Source organism: Octopus sinensis, linkage group LG4 (assembly GCF_006345805.1).
Source record: "Octopus sinensis linkage group LG4, ASM634580v1, whole genome shotgun sequence".
In the NCBI taxonomy this organism is placed as follows: Eukaryota; Metazoa; Mollusca; class Cephalopoda; order Octopoda; family Octopodidae; genus Octopus; species Octopus sinensis.
Genome location: NC_043000.1, coordinates 14,009,926 through 14,030,660, shown reverse-complemented (window position 1 = coordinate 14,030,660; position 20,735 = coordinate 14,009,926). Strand labels below are relative to the sequence as shown.

At 34.6% G+C, this 20,735-nt stretch overlaps 1 protein-coding gene across 5 annotated transcripts in view; it reads right to left on the bottom strand.

Annotated features, from left to right (window-relative positions):
- Positions 1-3,329: 3,329 nt before the first annotated feature.
- Positions 3,330-20,735, bottom strand: part of LOC115210212 (zinc finger protein 236-like) — a 142,591-nt gene continuing 125,185 nt past the window's right edge. For all 5 annotated transcript variants that reach the window (XM_036501783.1, XM_036501782.1, XM_029778680.2 and 2 more), the window contains one exon: positions 3,330-6,359. In XM_036501783.1, the coding sequence (XP_036357676.1) occupies positions 3,496-6,300 (2,805 nt within the window). In that variant the 5' untranslated portion in view covers positions 6,301-6,359 and the 3' untranslated portion in view covers positions 3,330-3,495. The remainder of the gene's footprint in view (positions 6,360-20,735) is intronic.

Below are 20,735 nucleotides of genomic sequence, written 5' to 3'. Positions count from 1 at the left end.
CCAAAGAGGGTTTTTTTCTCCTTTTCCATTTTTTGTCTTAATAGCAAACAAATTTTATTTGTTCATATTGTAAAGCAACTTAAGTTTTTTTTTTAAAAATAGAAAAAAAAAAAAAAATTCTTGATGACAAAAGGGGGAGAAAAAGAAATGAAATAATTAAGAAACAAATTTAAATATACCCAGTTTGCTTCTATTATTGAAAATAAAAATGTATATATATTATATGTATATGTATGTATATATAAATATATATACATACACACACGTATGTATATAAACAAAATATACATATATATATATATGTATATTTGGAAGAGAAGGTGTGTTAAGTAATTTACATTGATCTATAGAAATACATAACAAAAATACACACTGTCTCTTCATTTACTTGACATATTTTTTCCAACCACAATCCAAAGTTAGAAACCCAATACTTCTAGCGCTGAGATACATTGCTAGTGCTTAGAGAGAGATTTACCTGCCCTTTCTCAATGCTATATAAACAATAACAAGTAAAATGTCAATTTACCTAGTTTCACCCTGCCAATTAACTTTTGTTTGTCAACACAAAAGTATTATCAGTAATAAGCCGTGCATCATCAGCTTCGTATAATTGCACACGCACAAACACACGCACGTGTGTGTATGTGTGTGTTTATACATATATATATACTGTGTGCCTTTTAAACTGGGAGAGGGGGGGGAATAAGAGGAGTTGGGTAAGCGGGGGGGGGGGCATAGAAACGAGATTTAAAGATCTGATTTGGATTGTGGCTGATAACATGACAAGACCGAGAAAACTTGGTTCCCATTTATGCAAAATAAAAAAATTTTTTAAAAATTAAAATAAATAATAATGATAATAATAATAATAACAAATGACTGTGAAAGGTTTGAAATCTAATGAGGGTCCTGATTTCATCATATGGGGTTAATAAAACAATGTTGATTCTGTAAATGATGGTTAGTTTCAGAAGAATTTTTAAAAATAAACCAATGATGTGGAAGGGCTGGGGGTGTCACACAATAATTATCTTAGTTTCTAATTAAACTATAGTTAATTTGCTCATTTCTTTGAAATGGTTTACTAATATAAAATGAGTAAAAAAAAATATGCAAATTTAAATTTGAAAAATGAAAACAGCATTTTGTACCAATCTATATTAAAAAAAGAATAAGAGAAAAGAATAATTAACATAGAAAATGATTTTATTTAATATGGATTATTAGAAATGTGGTCAGTTTTAAAAAATATTAACAGTTAATTTTGAATTATGATATATAAAATAGTTGAGATATTTATATCAATGAGGTTGATTTCTTTCAACTAGGTACAAGGTTAAAGAAAATTTTAATAGGGAAGGCTTATGTTAACGACCCTAAATAAATGAGAGCAAACTCAAAGCCCAGGTGAGATTTGAACCTAGAGTGTAAAAGATTGAAACTAAACTTTGAAGTATTTAGTTTGCGTCTTCAACTGTTTTGCTGACTCAACAACTTTTGTGGGACAAAGAAAGGGTTTAATATATGTATATATATATATGAAAATAAAAATTCAAATGTGTATGTGTGATGAATTCAAAAAGAAGCTATGTTCAGCCACTTAGAAGAAAGTGTTCAAAGACAAGTCTGAGAGTTACAAATATTTAATCCTTAATCTGACAAAATATATTGTGTTTTACCTTTGGCCATGGGCAAAACAGTATATTTTGTTGGACTAATGATTCAAGTTCAAAAAGAAGCTATGTCTGGCCACACTTAGAATCAAGTTAGCACTCAAAGACATGTCTGAGAATGAACAAAAATATTTAATCCATAATTGTTAATTTGACAAAATATATTCAACCTCCAATGAGACTCAGGTAAAATAGAATATATTTTGTCTAACTAACAATTATAGATTAAAATACATATATATATATATATATATATTTATAAAGCAATAAAGATTCAAGTTAATTTAAATGAATTTACTTGAATATGGTACCTAACTTAGATGCACCAAAAACAAACTTATACTGTTTTAACAATACAATAATGTGGGGTTGCTTCTTTCTCGCTTATATATATTTATATATATAATGCATGCTCACACACACATAATGATACTTTTATATTTTATATACATGTGCACATGTATATTTCTATGTATGTGTATCTGTATTTAATTCTGTTAGTAGTTGATGAGACTTATGTTGAAGAGTCTGAAGTTTTTTTTAAGATATTCTAAGAGTAAACAAGAGGTTGGTTTTATAAAGATTTAATTTTAAAAATAAAAGTTTAATAATATGTGTGTGTGTGTGTGATGCTATCAAAAATCATTTCTGTGATATTTGTAAAGACCAGGTCTGGTGTGAACAAAGAAAAACTTAATAAATTCCCTTCCACAGTCATGACGAGAAAGAAAGTAAGAATGGAAATAAGATTAAATAAAAACAGAAAATCACATAGAGTAAGTATAAAACATAGTTCACAGAGGTAGTTTTTAGAACAAGCAATCAATAAGTGGTTTGTGCTTTTGTTCATTTAATTTAGAATTCTCCCTGCCAATTAAATGGTAACTAGTTACAGTGCAATGGTGTACACTGCACAGTTGACCACCACCAACACCTCCACTATAGGTTATTGTTACAGACACAATACTGTACATCCCAAGTGTTACTTAAATAAATAGAATTGCAGTAAAGAAGAGAGTACAGAAATAAAAAGAAAGTAAGAGTTAGGAGGAGGGAAGGAAGAGGAAAAAGAGTTTGTTGTGGGGGAGGAGAAAAAAAATACAAAAATGGGGAGGGGGGTTGTAAAAAAATAATAAGGGGAGGGAACCAATATGTTTGCAGACAAATTATCCCTGAATCCTTTCTGCCTTAACTAAATAAAGTCAAGCTATAGTGACCAATTTCTGAGATCTGTCCTAGTGAAAGATCTAATAATCAAAGATGATGTCGATCACAGCTGTGCAGATTGCAGAGAAATAGTCAAAACAGTGAAAGAGAGATGTCGATGCATGTGAAGAGTGAAGAAGGAAAGATCTCTTATATATATATATATAGCAACTGGATTATATAATACAAAATGAATAATGACATTTTTCATAAAACCTTAGCCAAAAATTTGTAATTAGTTATCAGCTTTCTAATAAGCCAAAATAGTCCCCCAACTTGCTTAACATGTTTTAGCAAAATTATGATGAAAAAATGTTTATGTATATGTATGACTGTATGTGCATGCATGGATATATGAGTGTGTCTATGTTTATATGAAAACACACACGCACATATATATATATACATGCACACAAACATACACAAACTAATATGTTAGATTAAAAAATATATATATGTATAAACAAAAAAAAAACTAAAAAAAAAAAATTATTTTCTTTCCATTTTTCTTATTCTATGCTTCATCTAGAATAGACGAAAAATGTGTCGAGGTAGGATGTGCCAACATTATTGCAATAGCATGCATCAAAATAAAACTTAAGAGCTAGCCTTCCTACTTTAAATGTTCTGAAATATGCAAACTAAAGTATATCCTATCATGACAGTCCTCATTACAGACTGGACAAAGATAGGGCCGGCTCTCATCTTTAACATGCAGCTTTTGATGGATGCGATACATGGCATATTCCTTGAAGTAGCATTCACAGTATTCACAGACAAACATACGTCCAGTTGTGAGCAAAGAAGAAACTGTTTCTCCATTAAACGAGCTTCCTATTTTGTCAAATTTCACCGGTGATGTCCCATTTGACACTGTAACTGGACTATAACGTAAGCTGCTCTCCTGTTTAATCAAACGGGATGCTGGCAAGTGAGCGCCATACATGTTGGCCTGGACGTTATCTTCAATTGTACGGCTACAATCACACAAATTAGTTTGAGCTTCGAAATCACGATATTCAGCTTTGGGTTGAGAGACCTTATAAGCAGAATGCTTGGTTGGCAGTAGTTCACTGTTGTTTATTTGTAAAAGTAATGGAGTGGACATTTTGCTTTCCAAATTGGAAGATATGCTTGTAGATGAGGAGGTAGGCCGCTGCAGGTTCCAGGATGTCCTCAGCACGTCTGAGCTTTGATACTGCACATCAGGTTTGTTTTTTATGCTGAGATTGAGGGCAGTGAGTGGAGGAGAGTTTGGGGAGTATGAGGTAACGGAAGAAGTGGGTTGGATGACTGCTGAGGTAGCTAAAGGTGAATGGTATGTATGTTGAGTTGCTGAGTGTTTGTAGTTTAGGTATATACTGCCGTTGGCTATAGATTGAGGTATGGAGGATTCGGCTGAATGTGAATCATAGTTCTGACGATTTGGGTCAGAACTATCTGGAATGACCCCGATTTGAGAAGCATAGTTCGTTTTACTAGTGTGTAGTGATGAAGCAGCAGCAGCAGCCACTTTTTTGGCTAGATTACTGGCACTGAATGCTTGTGACTGTGATATTCCAGAGTTTGAAAACAGGTCCCATATTGATGTAGCCATGATGCCATGCTTACGAGCATGCCTTCGAAGCGTAGACCCTCGTGTAAATTTTGCATCACAGACACAGCACTGATATGGTTTAATTCCAGCATGAAGTTTCAGATGAGATTTCATGTTATTTTTATATCCAAATCTTTTCCCACAGATAGGACACTCAAATGGTTTTAAGCCAGCATGTACCTTTATATGGTATTTGAGCAAGTAAGGTCGTGTGAACTCCTTACCACAATCATTACATTTCACCTTAGCCTTAGCATCATCTTCCTCTCCTGTACTTGGTGCTACAGTAGTCTTACTACTGTCATCTGGCAGTTTTTTGTTGCTAGTTTGGCTGACAGATCCAGAATCACTTGGTGGATCAGACTCCTTTTTAAGGGATTCCGGATTATCCTGCTGTTCTGCAGCTTTGGGTGTAGTTGAAGAAAAGCTGGTTATGCCAGTTGCTGTAGGTTCCATTTGGGTGCTGTTGTTGTTGTCTTTAGCAGCAAAAGCATCAAAAGATTCATGTTTCTGAGTGTGGAATTTGAGACTGCTTAAAGACTCGCACACCTTTCCACAATCTGTACAGATACAAGGACCTCGAGAATGCCGGCGCTGCTCATGCAGTTTCAGGCTATAGTTTCGAGTAAATGAGGACCCACACGCAATACACATAAATGGCTTTTCCCCAAGATGAGAACGCTCATGACGAATTCTCATTGCTGATTTCGTAAATCGCTGACCACAGAAGCGGCAAGTATATGGCCTAAATTTAGTATGTAATTGCTCATGCATTTGAAGCTGTTTCTGGGTATCAAACAGCTTGCCACACAAGCCGCATCGATGTTTGTTTATCATTTTAGATACTCTTCGCTCAATTCTAAAAGCTGATGAATGGGAAGCTCCCTGAGTTGACTGTTGTAAACGTGAAGATTTATGAGGACGAGCTGACAAAGAGGTTGCATCACCTTGCAACATTTGGTCCAAATGTGTTGAAGAATGGTTTTTGTATATACTGGTTTCTGAACCATCATTTTTTGGGACATCTGTCTCTGTTTTCTCAATTCTAATCGTTCTAAGAGAATCACTCTCCAAATTTGAGTGTGATTCAACATTTCCTGCCTGATCATACCTAGGTGTAGATGTAATGACCGATTCGCCATTTACATCTTTGTTACTGCTACTGGATTGGGACGGAAAGTTTACCAATGGCTTTGAAGATTCCTGTTTATTACTGTCAGAATTTACATATGGGTTATTTTCAGATGAACCTGTCCGTGGTGTTGAAGTCCTAACATACATATTGAGAAACTCAGAAGGTTCTTGTTTAACAAACACACTTTCCAAATTGGCCTGGTCAAATGACCGTCTTCGATTTGTGACAGGCTGTTTTGAAAGTTCATCTTCAACTCCAGCACGACAAGAATCAGAAGCCGGACTAATTGAATTGGTGAGTGACGCTGGGCTTTGTGATCCAATTGCATAAAACTTGTGATCAGTTGAAGCAGTTGCTCCATTATCAACAGGTTGTTCATTCTGTTCCACTAAACTACCAGCAGCACGTAGAAGTGGACATCGCTTTTCGTGATAGCGTCTCGTTGTCGACCTGGTGAAAGATTTTCCACAGTAACAACATACCCGTGATTTTCGGGGAAAACTCTTTCGTGAATAATTATAAACACTGCCACTATAGCCATAATCGGGCATGGCAACACCACTGATTCCATAAGGAAAGGATTCACCACCATATGAGACTCGCTTCTGGACAGTTGGACTATCATCTGAAATCATGGAGGTGTTCAGGAAACTTTGGTGAAAGGCACTAGAACCTGGTAAATCCATTTCACAGGAGGATGACCCCTAGTCACAAGAACAATATTATCATAAGTAACCATTCAGTTCTGAAAAATACAGAAAAAAAAATGTAAAAGAAAATTAATTTCAACTTCAATGCATCATATAATAACAATTTATACATAAATATTTTCATTTTAGAGCATTAATAATGAAATCAATGTAAATGTTTTAAATCTTTGCCTTTCAATAATATTTCCATTACAGGTGCAAATATTACACTTAGAAGCACTTACTTGCGTTTCATCACATCTTTGTAGATCTAAATCTGCCTATGATGGTGATAATCATAAAAATTATATTAGTCTTTCTACAAAACAATGAGCTGGTAAAAAGGCACCAGTCTTTTTGTTTGATATACTTGCCAAATAGGCATTCTACCATGAATATTAGGGATTAGAAACTTTAGAATTTTACATTTGCAATCATCATAAGACAAATTTTCCTTACATCTTTATAAAACCTATACTTACACCTAGAGTCTTTTTAGTCAACACACATTAAAATTAGCTTAGTCAACTGAAGGATTATTCCCACCTCAGATTATGAAGCTTCCCATATCATGAACTAAACAAATTAAAAAAAAAAAAAAAAAAAAAGCCTGGTCCTTCTCACAAATATATTACAACACCATCTATTTCAATGACAAATTAACCACAAGAAACAGCACTAAATTCTGTTGATAACGCTACTATGGTATAGAACAATATAAAAACAATGTTTTAGTGTGATAGGTTTCTGAAGAAACATAATTGAGATGATTACATTTGTCAACTCCCCACAGCATCAAATCCTATGCACTGATTCCAAATCCTTTTACCAAAATTATATATACACTTAACCCTTTTATTTTGAGATGCTCTGTGTTTCTCTCAATTACTTTAAATATAACAAAGAATTTAGTAAAATAACTTAGTCATCATTCAGCTAGTGTTAGGAACATAAATTGTGACTAAGGTTTGGTGGAAGATTTTAATTCAGAACTTATGAAAACAAGACACTTGTACTACAGAACCATAGCCGGTTTCGGCCGGGTTAGTAACAAAAGGGTTAAGGTAGTGAGCTGGCAGAATTGTTAACACACCGGGCAAAATGCTTAGCAACATTTCATGTCATTACTATCTAGTTTCCCTTCACCTGAAATTGCTGACCTTGTGCCAAAATTACATGAACTCTTTGTAATATCAGATTGATCTTAGCCAAGTCAAAGATAGGTTGAATGGGTAAGGTATTATTCTACCAACTGATAAGTTGTGACTTCAAATCTACTACAAGTACATTGCCACAATTCATCCAGTTGTTTGGAAATAGATACCAGGTCCCGAGAATATTCTTTGTGACCAGCATCCTATCCATTCTATAAGCACTTCAAGAAGTACCTATCAATATTTGTCAGTGAACAATAGCACAATTGTGATACTCAGTTTTAGGTTATATATCCAATACACAAGCAATTCCCATTTAAGTTGGAATAAGTCTATTATAATCAAAGGAGGAATGCTGGTGAAACAGGATAGACAGAAGCTCCTTTGTCCATCATTGGATCCATGGTCAATTCTTTCCTGGTCTGTTCGCAAAAAGAAAGAGGTCACAGTTGAATGACACTAACGTTAATAAATTGTTAATACTTGAAAGAATGTCTGTCTCACCCCCATCAAACAAACTCCGCTAGTATGGGGTGAAACTACCATTGACATTTCTTAAACTATTAAATATTATTGATTTAGTTTTGTCTCTGCAGATATGACATGGCACAACACTTTGGTGGTAATTATCTCACTAGTAATGAATTGTTGATTACTAATTATTGTTTCCATCAAGACAAATCATGCAACATTAAACACAGATCTAAGCAAGAATCATAAACTAGGGTCAATTTTGCTTTCTTAGCATTCATCACTACATTAACCTGAGCTCTAAAAGTTGAAACACTACTACTATCATCATTATCATCGTCTTCCATGCTACCATGGGAGGGAGTTTCACAAGAGCCAGCCAAGCAGAAACCTGCACCAGACTTCTGTGATTGTTTTGGCAAGACTTTTACAGCTGGATGCCTTTCACAACACCAAAGAAACAAGGGTCTTGCTGTAGAGGAAGTATGTTTGGAGTAAATGAAATTGAACAGTGGTTTTAGTACTGCGCAAGTTGACATCAATGTTGAACTTTAGCAGTTTGTATTCTTTATAGTCTCTGTGATAATGTATGTGGTCATAGTAATGATGTTTGAACATCTGATTAAGTGTGTAGTCAGCAATCAAAACCTATAAAACCTCAGTAACTATTAAATAGTTGTTGTACTGTATTCTATCAATTGACAAGCAGTTCAATACAGAGATCAGGCCTGTTACGAGATGTTAATTGAAATTCCCTAAATTTAGAAAAGGTTTGGAAGTAGCCTGGACAGATATATGCTTAACTCTTTAGTATTCAAATTATAATACTTACTACCTCCGCCTTGGTGGAGTTATTGTTTTTATATGTTTTTGTTTGTGAACAAGATATCTCAAGAATCACTGGATCACTGGATCATCATCATCGTTTAGTGTCTGCTTTCCATGCTAGCATGGGCTGGACGGTTCAACTGGGGTCTGGGAAGCCAGAAAGCTGCACTAGGCCCAGTCTGATCTGGCAATGTTTCTATGGTTTGATGCCCTTCCTAACGCCAACCACTCCGTGAGTGTAGTGGGTGCTTTTACGTGCCAGACGAGGTTGGCAAACGGCCACGATCAGATGGTGCTTTTTACGTGCCGCCGGCACAGGGGTCAGGCGAGACTGACAGCGATCACGATTGGAGGGTGCTTTTTACGTGCCACCAACACGAGGCAGATTTGGATAAAACTTTCAGGGATGTTTGGCCTCATGACTGGCATGAACTGATTAGATTTTGGGATCAATCCACACAAGGATTCTGGATTATTTTTCCTGTTCTTTTCACTTAATTTTTGAAAGCGGTTGGGTTCATTTTTAGTATTCTCATTTGTGAGAGCAGTTGAGTCTATTTCAGATATTCCCATTTTAAAAATCATCTCTGGCTAATCGTTGAGAGGACGTTGGTGTTGCCTTGGTGGAGGTTTGCACTCTCTGAGTGCTCTAGTTTACATTGTTTTGAATTAATCCAGCATTTTCTTGTACCTTCATGAGTTTGATGATGTGGTAATTTATTCTTAGAATGACATTGTAGAGTAGGTATGAGGGGCCAGATCTGACTAGTTTGAACATAAAGCAGGAAGAATATTTCGGCTGGACATTGCCAGTTTAAATGTTAATGGGCTAAACTATATAACTGCCATGTCATAACACTACACAGCTTTAACATTTTTTATTTATTTAAAGGCATTATGTATTCATGTTATTTATACAAACAATACTTGTGGGGAAAATTTAGCAGCATAAATTTCATTTATATACTCTATCAGTATGTGCACATATTTGTCAAGCTGTCCACTACACAGAGAAAGCTATTTTCTTTATTGATTGTACTAATGTTAGTTGGAATCACAAACCTACTCATAAACAACTAGTTACTTGCCATCGCTTGATGACCTTACAAGCTAGTAGAATTGGGTGACCAGGTAGGAGCAGTGCATTTCTTGTAATTAGGAAACATCAAATCCATTGGACTTACTGAACCTACACTTCAAGTAAGCACTGGTTAGCACTGACAACTAATTTCTAACTTAATTAGCCAGTAACTATTGAATCCAAAATGAAACAAGGGTCATAGAATTGATAATCCAAATCTGAGAGGTAGATGACATATTAAAACCTAATTTGACAATATTCATTTGATTCTTGTAATTACTAAGCTTGTAGTTCACTGAGGGCAATTATTACCCTTTGGTGCTTATGGTTATACCACAAATAAAATTCACCAGATAAATGACCATGAAATTTGATAATACAACCTATTTAAGAAAAACAGTTGTTCTGGTTTTAAAACAAAAAGTAGTGTTAGCTATTTAAATTCCATCTTTACTTTCAACAGCACTATTTAATTATCATGTAATTGACAAACTTAGATTTCAGCCAATATTATCCAAAGACACCATTAGATACTATTAACTTAGCCCAAACCTTGTCTAATTCATTAGTGTCACTGTAAAACATCCTGACTAGGAACCAATAAATAAATTCTAATGCTTTTGTTTGAAGATTTAAAACATAATATTGTCAATCAACTAAGAAATATATCCACAGAAGAGTAGTTACAAAAAATAAATACAGGACCTGCTCTTCTAGTTATGGCATTTGGTAGGCCCTGTTTTGCAGTCTTTATCCTTCCTATTGTCTAGCACAGTGGTGGCATTTAAAAATTTTATACACGTACTTTACTTTTAATTGCTGTGTAGTGGAACAGAACCCAAACCTGTATGGTTGCAAAGCGAGTTTTTTTAACCACACAGCAATGCCTGTGCCATGTAAATTATTTTTAAATATTATATGCTGTTTCACTTAGTTTACATACAAATAAGACTTAATATTAGAAAATGCATGAGCACTTGTTTGGGAGTGACTATAGCCATATTGAATTCTATTGGTTGATATTTTAAGTTATTGCTTTCATTTCTGATGTACAAAGTTTACTACAGCAAATTACAATTTGGAAAAACAAGTTAATTATGCTGCTCATGAAGATCATTAATCATTAACATAACCATATGTACCTTTATTTTTAAGTATTCTTTCTACTTTTAAACCCTACTCTATATAGTATTTCACATGAGATAAGTAGAATGCAAGAAATTGTTGAGGTGCAGTTAAAGCCACTTAGCTAAAAACTCTCACCAAAATGTCCCACAACCTAAATACCAAAGAAGAGAAGAGAGGGTGTTAACGAAAATAACTTTCAGTTGTTGCCATGCATCATGTCAGTAGCTTCATTTTCTAACAGATATCAGAGCCCAAAGGGCAAATTATTATCTATTAATACAGAATATAGAGATTTGGTGCATAATGAATGAAAAGAACTGAAATGCTGAAGGAAGAAAATGGAAAATAATGATGTATTTATGATTTCCAAGACCAATGAATTAACACTGGGACATAAACTCAGCTCAAAGAGAAAATCATTACAGATTCCTAGACAGACATAAGTTTGATTGTAGTTTTATAGTTAAGATTTCTCCAGGAATTTTTAATAATTTTTAGGATGTCAGACGTCCAACTGCTCTATAAGTCAAATTCCATATGTTAATGGTGATTAAAAGAATCATGTGTTGCTGGTACTAAGTAGCTATATATTTCCAAAAGACAACATAGTGCTCCAGCATGGCAAAAGCAAACCAAAATGAAAAAAAAAAGCAAAAAAAAAAAAAAAAAAAAAAGCGAATTAAAAGCTCTGAACTCAATCTTTAGCCCAAAGCCCAACCTTGATCAGTATTTCCTAAATACCAAATTATCATGATACATTTTTCGACAGTGTATTTGGGAGATAGAAAGAGGGAGCGAAAGCATACAAGCACTATTATAAAATTATAAAATATCATCAAGCTTACTATATTCCAAGGATCTCAACACCAACCTTTTAAGAAATTATGGATATGACCTTCAGGTTTTTGTTTTAATATTTCTTGCCAATTTCATTCTAGGAAGAAAGTACAATCTACATTGCCTTTAATGGTTTTGAATATTTCAATCCATTACCAATGTCTTGTGAATTAGCATCAAGTATTGGTACTATGATCATAAATAAAAGCTTTGGCTAGTGATCTTCATAGCAAAATAAAGTAATGAATGAAATAGTACTGAGTAACTAGTATGAACTCAAATGAAGGGTAGGCATTTTGTTTAACCCTGTAGCATTCAGATTACTTTGTCAAATGTAATGCTTATCTATCACATTTTTTGAATTAATCATGCTTTGAATTAATCTTGTTGCTTTGAGATTTTACTGATGGAATTTGTTTATTTTTAGAATTACATTGTAGGGTAGGTGTGAGAGGCTGGATCTGGCTAGTCTGAACACAAAACAGGTGAGACATTTAGGCCAGATATGGTTAGTTTAAATGCTAAAAGATTAAGCATACAAAGGGATAATATGAATTTGTCAAAATACCAAATACATGGACTACTGTGATAGCTTACTTGAAAAGCTAATGATTAACAAGACCTAAAGTTTTTGTCACTCAACAATGAAAAAGTGCTTACAGGGAAACCTATGTAAAGTTATTATTTCTTTACTGCCCACAGGGTGCTATACATAGAGGGGACATACAAAGAGATTAAGTCAATTACATCGACCCCAGTGCGTAACTGGTACTTAATTTATAGACCCCGAAAGAATGAAAGGCAAAGTCAACCTCAGCAGAATTACCTGTGCTAGCACGGAGAACGGACGTTAAACGATGATGGTGATGAACATAAAGACGAAATACCAATTTCTTTACTACCCACAAGGGGCTAAACAAGGACAGACATAGGTATTAAGTCTATTACATCGACCCCAGTGCGTAACTGGTACTTAATTTATCGACCCCGAAAGGATGAAAGGCAAAGTCAACCTCGGTGGAATTTGAACTCACAACGTAACGCAGACGAAATACCTATTTCTTTATTACCCTAAAGGGGCTAAACACAGAGGGGACAAACAAGGACAGACATAGGTATTAAGTCTATTACATCGACCCCAGTGCGTAACTGGTACTTAATTTATCGACCCCGAAAGGATGAAAGGCAAAGTCGACCTCGGTGGAATTTGAACTCACAACGTAACGCAGACGAAATACCGCTAAGCATATCGCCTGGCATGCGGACGTTTCTGCCAGCTCACCGCCTTTATGTAAAGTTATTATATCTAACAACAGCATAAAATATTAAATTAATCTTCTAGATATCATCTGCATCTAAAATCATTCCAAGCTCCAAATAACCAACCCATCTGAAACTACCCATCACAATGTTTATATCAAAATGGAAAATCAAATTACGTAAAACAATGCAAAAAATTTCATGCTTTTATTTAAGAATTTCTGAAATTACGTTCCAATAAATAAAAAAATTTACAACTATTCTACTTAATCTCACTAAATAATTTTTTAATTACAAAGAAAAAAAAAAAAGAAAAAAAAAAGAAAATTAAATAATTCTATATTATCAAATGTGAAGAGATAGCAAATTTATATACTCTCCTACATAATAACTGCTTAATTACCTTCAGTCTTGTTGCAGTTTAGTGAACTTAGAAATATAACCATGTGAAACTGCACAAAACTTGTAATTTAAAGTAAGGTAGGAAACGAGCATTGCATATGTCAATAGAACACTAGTATAAAGCAACACACAGCCAGCAGTTCACTTATCATAGCTAATTTCTACCTTCCATCTCGCTGACGAATGTAGGTAGGAGAGGGGTAGAAAACAAGCACAAGCTATCTTTATCCTTCAGTACTACAAATGAAAGAACACTGTACTTATGCTTGGATATTACTAATCTAGCATGCACCAACAGTACTTATGCAGTCAAAAATAGCTATCAGAAAAGTGACACATTCTCTAAGCCATTGCATTAATTCACTCTAATATTCTACTTTCATCTTCTCAATTGCTCTGCTACTCTCTCTCTCTCTCTCTCTCTCTCTCCAACCAAAGTAGAATGGAGCACTTATTTTGCTTTTATGAGCTAAGCAAGCCATTAAGAATTAGCCAGTAATTCAGTAATAACCAAGCTAGTGAAATTAATCACCAAGTAAAATATTATTGTTATCACTAATGTATATATATATCTGTGTGTGTGTGAGAGAGAGAGAGAGAGAAAGAGAGAGGCATATGATTATTAAGATACTAAGTAAAAGTATTGAGTCAAATTACATAAATTTTGCTCAATGAAAATCAGAAATGAGAAGCTTACTCAATAGGGCAATCAATCATTCAACAAAACTGATTAAAAACAATAAATCAATAATAATTTGAAGTAGCTTTTATTTGGCCAAATGAAAATGGCAAGAGGATGGAAAACACACACTTCCAGAAATTAAGTATCTTTTCTGCTAATTTAACTTACCACATTGATAGAGCAATTTCTCTTTCAAAGAACAGGTTTAATGTTTAATAGTTAGGAAAGAAAAAAACTATCAAGGTTATTGAGTGTAGCAAACCTTGGCTTAAAATATCCATGTGGATAAGAGGGTGGGGCAGGGGGGTAAAGGGATAACTTAGCTGCTTCTAATTATATATTGTGGAAAATGCTGTTTAAAATGGACAGATGAGATTGCTCTATTTTCATCCATTTACATGGCCTTTGGTTTACCAAGAGTTGATGCAAAACTATTATGTTAAATAATGTTTTTACTAAGTGTAATTAGAAGCAAATAGTAAGAAGCAGAAAGACAGTAGGGGGTCAGACTCCCTAAAAATTAGTATATTTAGAGAGGATCCAACAACTGCCACAGTAACTATGCAGGTTATGGCTTTATAGCCACCAATTCACTCTAGAAATACCAACATAGGTCGCGATATAAGAAGGTTCAATTTTTGTTCTTTGAGCACAACAAAGACTTTTAAATATTGTTTCACACACGTACACACACCATTGCTAAAATTGGAAGGACAAGAATAAGAACCACTCAAACGTGAAGCTAGAAGTCAGCCAGCCATAAAGCTAAGGTATACTACTTCCCAACAACTTTCGCCTATAACTCAATTTGTGAACATGTTCAATCTATGTTAACAAATATAAATAGAAACTGTTCAAATTCACCATAAAAACAAATCATGAGACAAACATTTTAATGTCAGTTATATCTATATACAAAATTCTACAAAGTTCTGCTTTCTGATTCCCGCAATAAGATGATTTCTTAAAATGTATGTTAACAATAAATGTCAATCCATTAGAACAGCTATTTTGCCATCTTACACATTACTTGTTTTTGGTCATTGGACTGCGGCCATGCTGGGGCACTGCCTTGAAGGGTTCCAATAAATAGAACCTAAACCAAACTCTAACCCACTACTTAATTCTTTATCAAACCTCATACTTATTCTATTGATCTCTTTGCCAAGTTGCTTAGTTATGGGGACATAAACAAACCAACACTGGTTGTCAAGTGACAGCAGGGGACAAGCAGATGCAAAGACACACCCACATCTCCAATACACGATATGCATACACACACACACAAAAACAGGCCTCCACATTCATCTACAAGGCACTAGTCAGCTTGGGTGTGGTGTACAGTAAGGCTGAACCCAAAACTACATGCTTGCAAAGTGAGCTTCTTAACCACACAACGTTGTTTAGAACAGAAAAAAATATGATCTTAAAAATAAAGAAAAACATACAGTAGAATATATTTTGCATACCTTTAAAGCTAAAGTGCTAGTCTCTCAAGAATATCATTCAAGTTATAGCGTATTCACCACCAGCTGTAGTTAGTTAATAAAGCTTAGTTATGAAAACTAGTAGTTCATATTCATATTTTATGTCTCATTGCAATACTTATTTTTAAAGTATCTTAAAGTATATATTACTTGCAAATAAGTCTCTTCTGGGAGAGTATCCACTTACAAAACAAAACCGTTTGTATGAAATTAAGCAGATAAACCAAACCATTTAGTTTTAATGATTGTTACTTCTCATTCTGTAGAGCCAAAATTTAAGGCCTTCACATATGAAAAAAGGAGAATTGTGATGGTGCAACAACTTCCCCAAAGCAATGGAGTTTTGTTTCTTATTGTACCTCACAGAAATTATTACACTATGGTGGAGTTTGTCACACAATACAAGCTGGTTCTTTTATTAATGAAAGGCAGTGTTTTCCAAAGAGGGTTCCTTGAGAAAATTCTGAAATAAGATGGCGTTTGATTTATTTTATAAACTTCAGGAGCTTGCTTGGCAACACCATGGTTTTGTGTTCAGTTCCACAGTGCATCACATTAGGCATCTTTTACTATAACTCTGGGCTGACCAATGCTTTGTGAGTGAATTTGGTAGATGAAAACTATGTGGAAGCCCACTATATGTATGTGTGAGTCTTTGTGTCATCCCCACCACCCCACAGTTTGACAACAGGTGTTAGTCTGTTTACATCCTTTTAACTTAGCAGTTCAAAAAAGAGGCTGATAGAATACAAAGCAGACTTAAATATACATATTGGGGTCGATTTGTTCAAATAAACCTTTCAAGGTGGTAGCCCAACATGGCTGCAGTCAAATGATGAAGAAAGTAAACGATAAAATATTTACCCTTTTTTTTTTGCCAAATAAACACACACACACACACTATATATATATATTTGTTCTTCACTTGTTTGTTACTGCTTTTATTTTAACTCATGTCCACTGCCCGGAAATCTTTCAGCACACATCTCTGACCTCTTCGGCAACACTTTCTGACCTCATGTGTGCTCCTGCTCTGCTTAGTCCATTCTGTTCTATGATCATAAAAGAACAGAATGGACTAAGTAGAGCAGGCGTACACACGAGGACGAAAAGTGTCGCAGAGGAAGCCAAAGATGTGATGAAATGAGAACAGTAATAAATGAGTGAAGAATTAATATGTAGTACATAAGTGTTTATTGTGGGTAGGGGCTCCCAAAATATAACAATATCTGTTTCAACTCAGAGTTTCACATCAAGAGTCTTGCAACACAAATTCATAAAATATTTACCATTTTCAGAATATTACAAGACAAAATAAGTTTGGAAGTAAAGCTATTAGTATGGAGGTTTTTAAAAATTTTACTGCTTCTATATTGATTAGGTTTTGGCACTTTGTTTCCATCCTATTATATCATAGAGGTATGGTCTCCAATTAGATCTGCTGACTACAATTAAGATTCTTACAAAAAAAGCCATTTTCATTTCCTACCCCTCAAATGATGTTTAAACTAATTAGCATTTAAATTGGCCACCTCCAGCCAAATCTGGCTTCACATACCTACTATACAATGTCATTCTAAAAATAAACAATCACATCATCAAAATCTAGAAGCTACGAAATAATGCACGATCAATTTAAAACAATGTGAATGAATATTAAATAAGGTAATCTGAATGCTAAAGGGTTAAAACTTAGTAACTCTATGCATTAAAAATTTTTTCATCTTTATATAATTATTGCCAAAACCAGGTTTTCAGCAGATAAATGATTAAATATTTTGTTACCATATTTCTGTTGAATACAAATAGTCATTACTAAGCTAGTGTTTGGAACATCAATTAACATGAAATTTTGGCATTAGACTTTAATTTCGATCACGTTAAAACCAGGTTGTATCATAGAACCAGGAGCAGTCTCAAACAGGTTAGTATCAAAAAGGTTAAAGTCATGTTGGCAACAGCCATACTTTTGACATTCAAAGTGTTTAGGATTTAGTTTGTTATGGATTTATTAATATTTACACTTCCTCACCTGTGTTTTACTGAATGATATATTTACAAATAGGGTTGTGTGATTGGAAAAATTGCTTAACAAGCAGCAAATTTATAGGTTGTATTTCACTACATTGCCTACAATTTTTATGAATACTAATCAGCCAACTGAAGGAGCTTCTTATATGGTAACTTGATATTTTCAGATAAAAGCCAGCTCTCTGACTCTCTCTCAAATCATCTGCTTTATAAAATGGAAAGACATACTGGACAATGTAAACTGGATAGTTAAGATGATTATGGCTGACCTTGGACTAAACATCAACAAGTCATCACAAAATTCAAATCTTTTTAAAATTAATGTGAAAATTTCCTTTGTAGCAATTTTTTTTTTAAAACAAATATTTTCCAGAGATGTATAGGTACAGGTGTAGTTGTGTGGTTAAGAAGCTTACTTCCCAACCATGTGGTCTTGGGTTCAGTCCTCTCTATGTCTAGCCATGGGAAAATATTACCGTGCTTAGAACCAAGGCATTCAGCTGTAGAAAATCTGCCTCAACAAATTCCATCTGACCCATGCAAGTATGGAAAAGTGTACGTTAAATGATGATGTTTGTCTAAGTGTTTTGAGGCAACCAAACATACCAGTTCACCAAAAGAATGGAGCATTTAATTTTAGTGCAGGATTTGTAGAACGCATATGGAATATTCCGCCAGCGGTGATAGAAAGATACAAATTACCTGGCAGATAGAGAAATATGTTTAGGTGTTCAAAGAGAAAATTTAATTAATCAAGTCTATGATGGTTTTATATAAATAGCACAACTCCTGCATTATTTATCATACATTGATAGCCACACACAACCTTCATGAATAAATATATCAAAGCATACACTGCTACACTGCATCAACTCAGAAATAGCACACAACTTAAAACCATATTAACTAGTCTATTATCAGCTTTCACTTGTAGTTTAAAACAAAAATGGCACACTTTGGACAAGACTTGCTCTGCAAGACCAGAAAATCTATTTAGTCTCAGGAATAAATAATATACTCAATCTAGGGTATAGATATACTCCACATCAGGGTTATCATCATCATCATCATTTAATGTCCATTTTCCATGCTAGCATAGATTGGACGGTTTAACAGGGTTTCTACAGCTGGAGGCCCTTCCTAACGCCAACCACCTTAAAGAGTGAACTGAGTGCTTTTTACATGGCACCAACACTGGCAATGTGTTTTTAGTATGGTTTTCACAGCTAGATGCCATTCCAAATGCCAACCATTTTACAATGTCGTCCTGTGTATATATACACACATACCTTCTGGACTATTTCTTCATTAGTTATCAATCAATACTCAACCTCAAACACACTTTGGCTGCAACTACCGTGTCTTACACTGCCCCTCTAAACTTGCCAACTCTGTACTTTACTTAATTCCTCTTCTACTATAATACCTGCATAAGCAATTTTTAATCAGGGTCTTCAACTATAGCCCTGAACCAGCCAAAACTTTTTGAGTAGATTTAGTAGACAGAAAGTGAAAGAAACCTTGTCGTGACTTAAGCAGTGTCGATGTCCAATCTTCAATAAAAAAGAAAAAGTCTGGTCATGGAAAAATATTACTTCACTTGGAAGCAAGTGAGGGTTCGTGACAAGAAAATCTTCAAATTGTTTGACCCTCGTAAGCATCTAAAAGTGGACTTTAATGATGATGATGTTCACATACTAATAGATATTAGTATGCTTAGTTATTATAGTTGTCTGAATGGCTGTCTTAAGGTTTTCGTTTTATTATTGGATTGCTCTTGAAGAAGGGTTTGTGCCAATACCTTGTGCAGGGTTTCCAAATCAAGCCAGCACAAAGCTGTTAACATTCTGCTTGAACTGCTGCAGGAAAAATGTGCAAAGAGAAAATTCGAGGTGGATGATGATCTGGGAAAGGAGGATTTAATATAATGGCAAATATGAGGGTCTGAAAAGGAGTAGATAGATAGTGGTTGGTGAGAGGGAGACCTTGAGTAAAGGCAGCACTAAACTAGCCATATCTGGGGAGTAAAAACAATTGAAGTAATACAGGTCATCATCGACTTACGACCGATCGATTTTATGTCGATTGCCATGCCAGCTCCCAGCAGCAATAATAAATAGTCCAGTTGAAATTTAATGGGAACCCGTCTATGGATGATGTCAGCTAACAAATGCTTTCCCTATGTTTGGTTATTGATCGCCACTCTGTTGGATGGCTATCCTGTCACAGAGACATCGAGGCAACCTTGTATTTGTTTATAAGATGACTGTTTGAGACTCCAAAATTTTTTACTAATACCAGTATAATAGTATAATACAAAATGCGGTGTGACTATTAACTGAGAATGTACCTGAAGAATGTACAAATATAAAACAAAGCTACATAGGCCTAGAGGCCAACTTATGACCAAATTGACTTACGACCAGTCAGTCGGAACCAGTTGTGGTCTTAAGTTGACGATGACTTGTAATCCAAATTTACAAAAACTATTCCTAGAATAAATATATAAAGTCATCCACATGTTTATTTACATCACATGTGATCCTACTTTTGAGAAACTCTAAAATGACGAAAGATGGGTATATTTCAATGTTTCATCATTCTATTTTATTTTTTCTTTGCAATATAAACAATGCAAGACCGTGTGGCCAAGAAGTTGTAGTTGCATGGTCCCAGCAGCCCCTTGGGAAGGCATCTCCTACAATAAGCTTGAGGTCAACCAATACCTCATGAGTGAATCTGGTAATGAAAACTGTTCAGAAACCCAATATATCATCATTTAACATCCATGCTCCAAGCTGACATGGGCTTGATGGTTTGATAGAATCTGACTGGCCAGAGGACTGCATTGAGCCCCAATGGCATATGTGTGTGTGTGTATGCACACATATATATTTGTGTATGTATACACACATGCATACGTACATACATACAAGTGTAAGTTTAGCTTATGTAACTATAAATTTGCATTTTGGTGCTTCAATAAGTGCCAGACTTAGAAAATATATATTGAGGTTGAACTGAATTTCTAAGAAACCCTTCAAGGTGGTGACCCAGAATGGCTGCAGTCC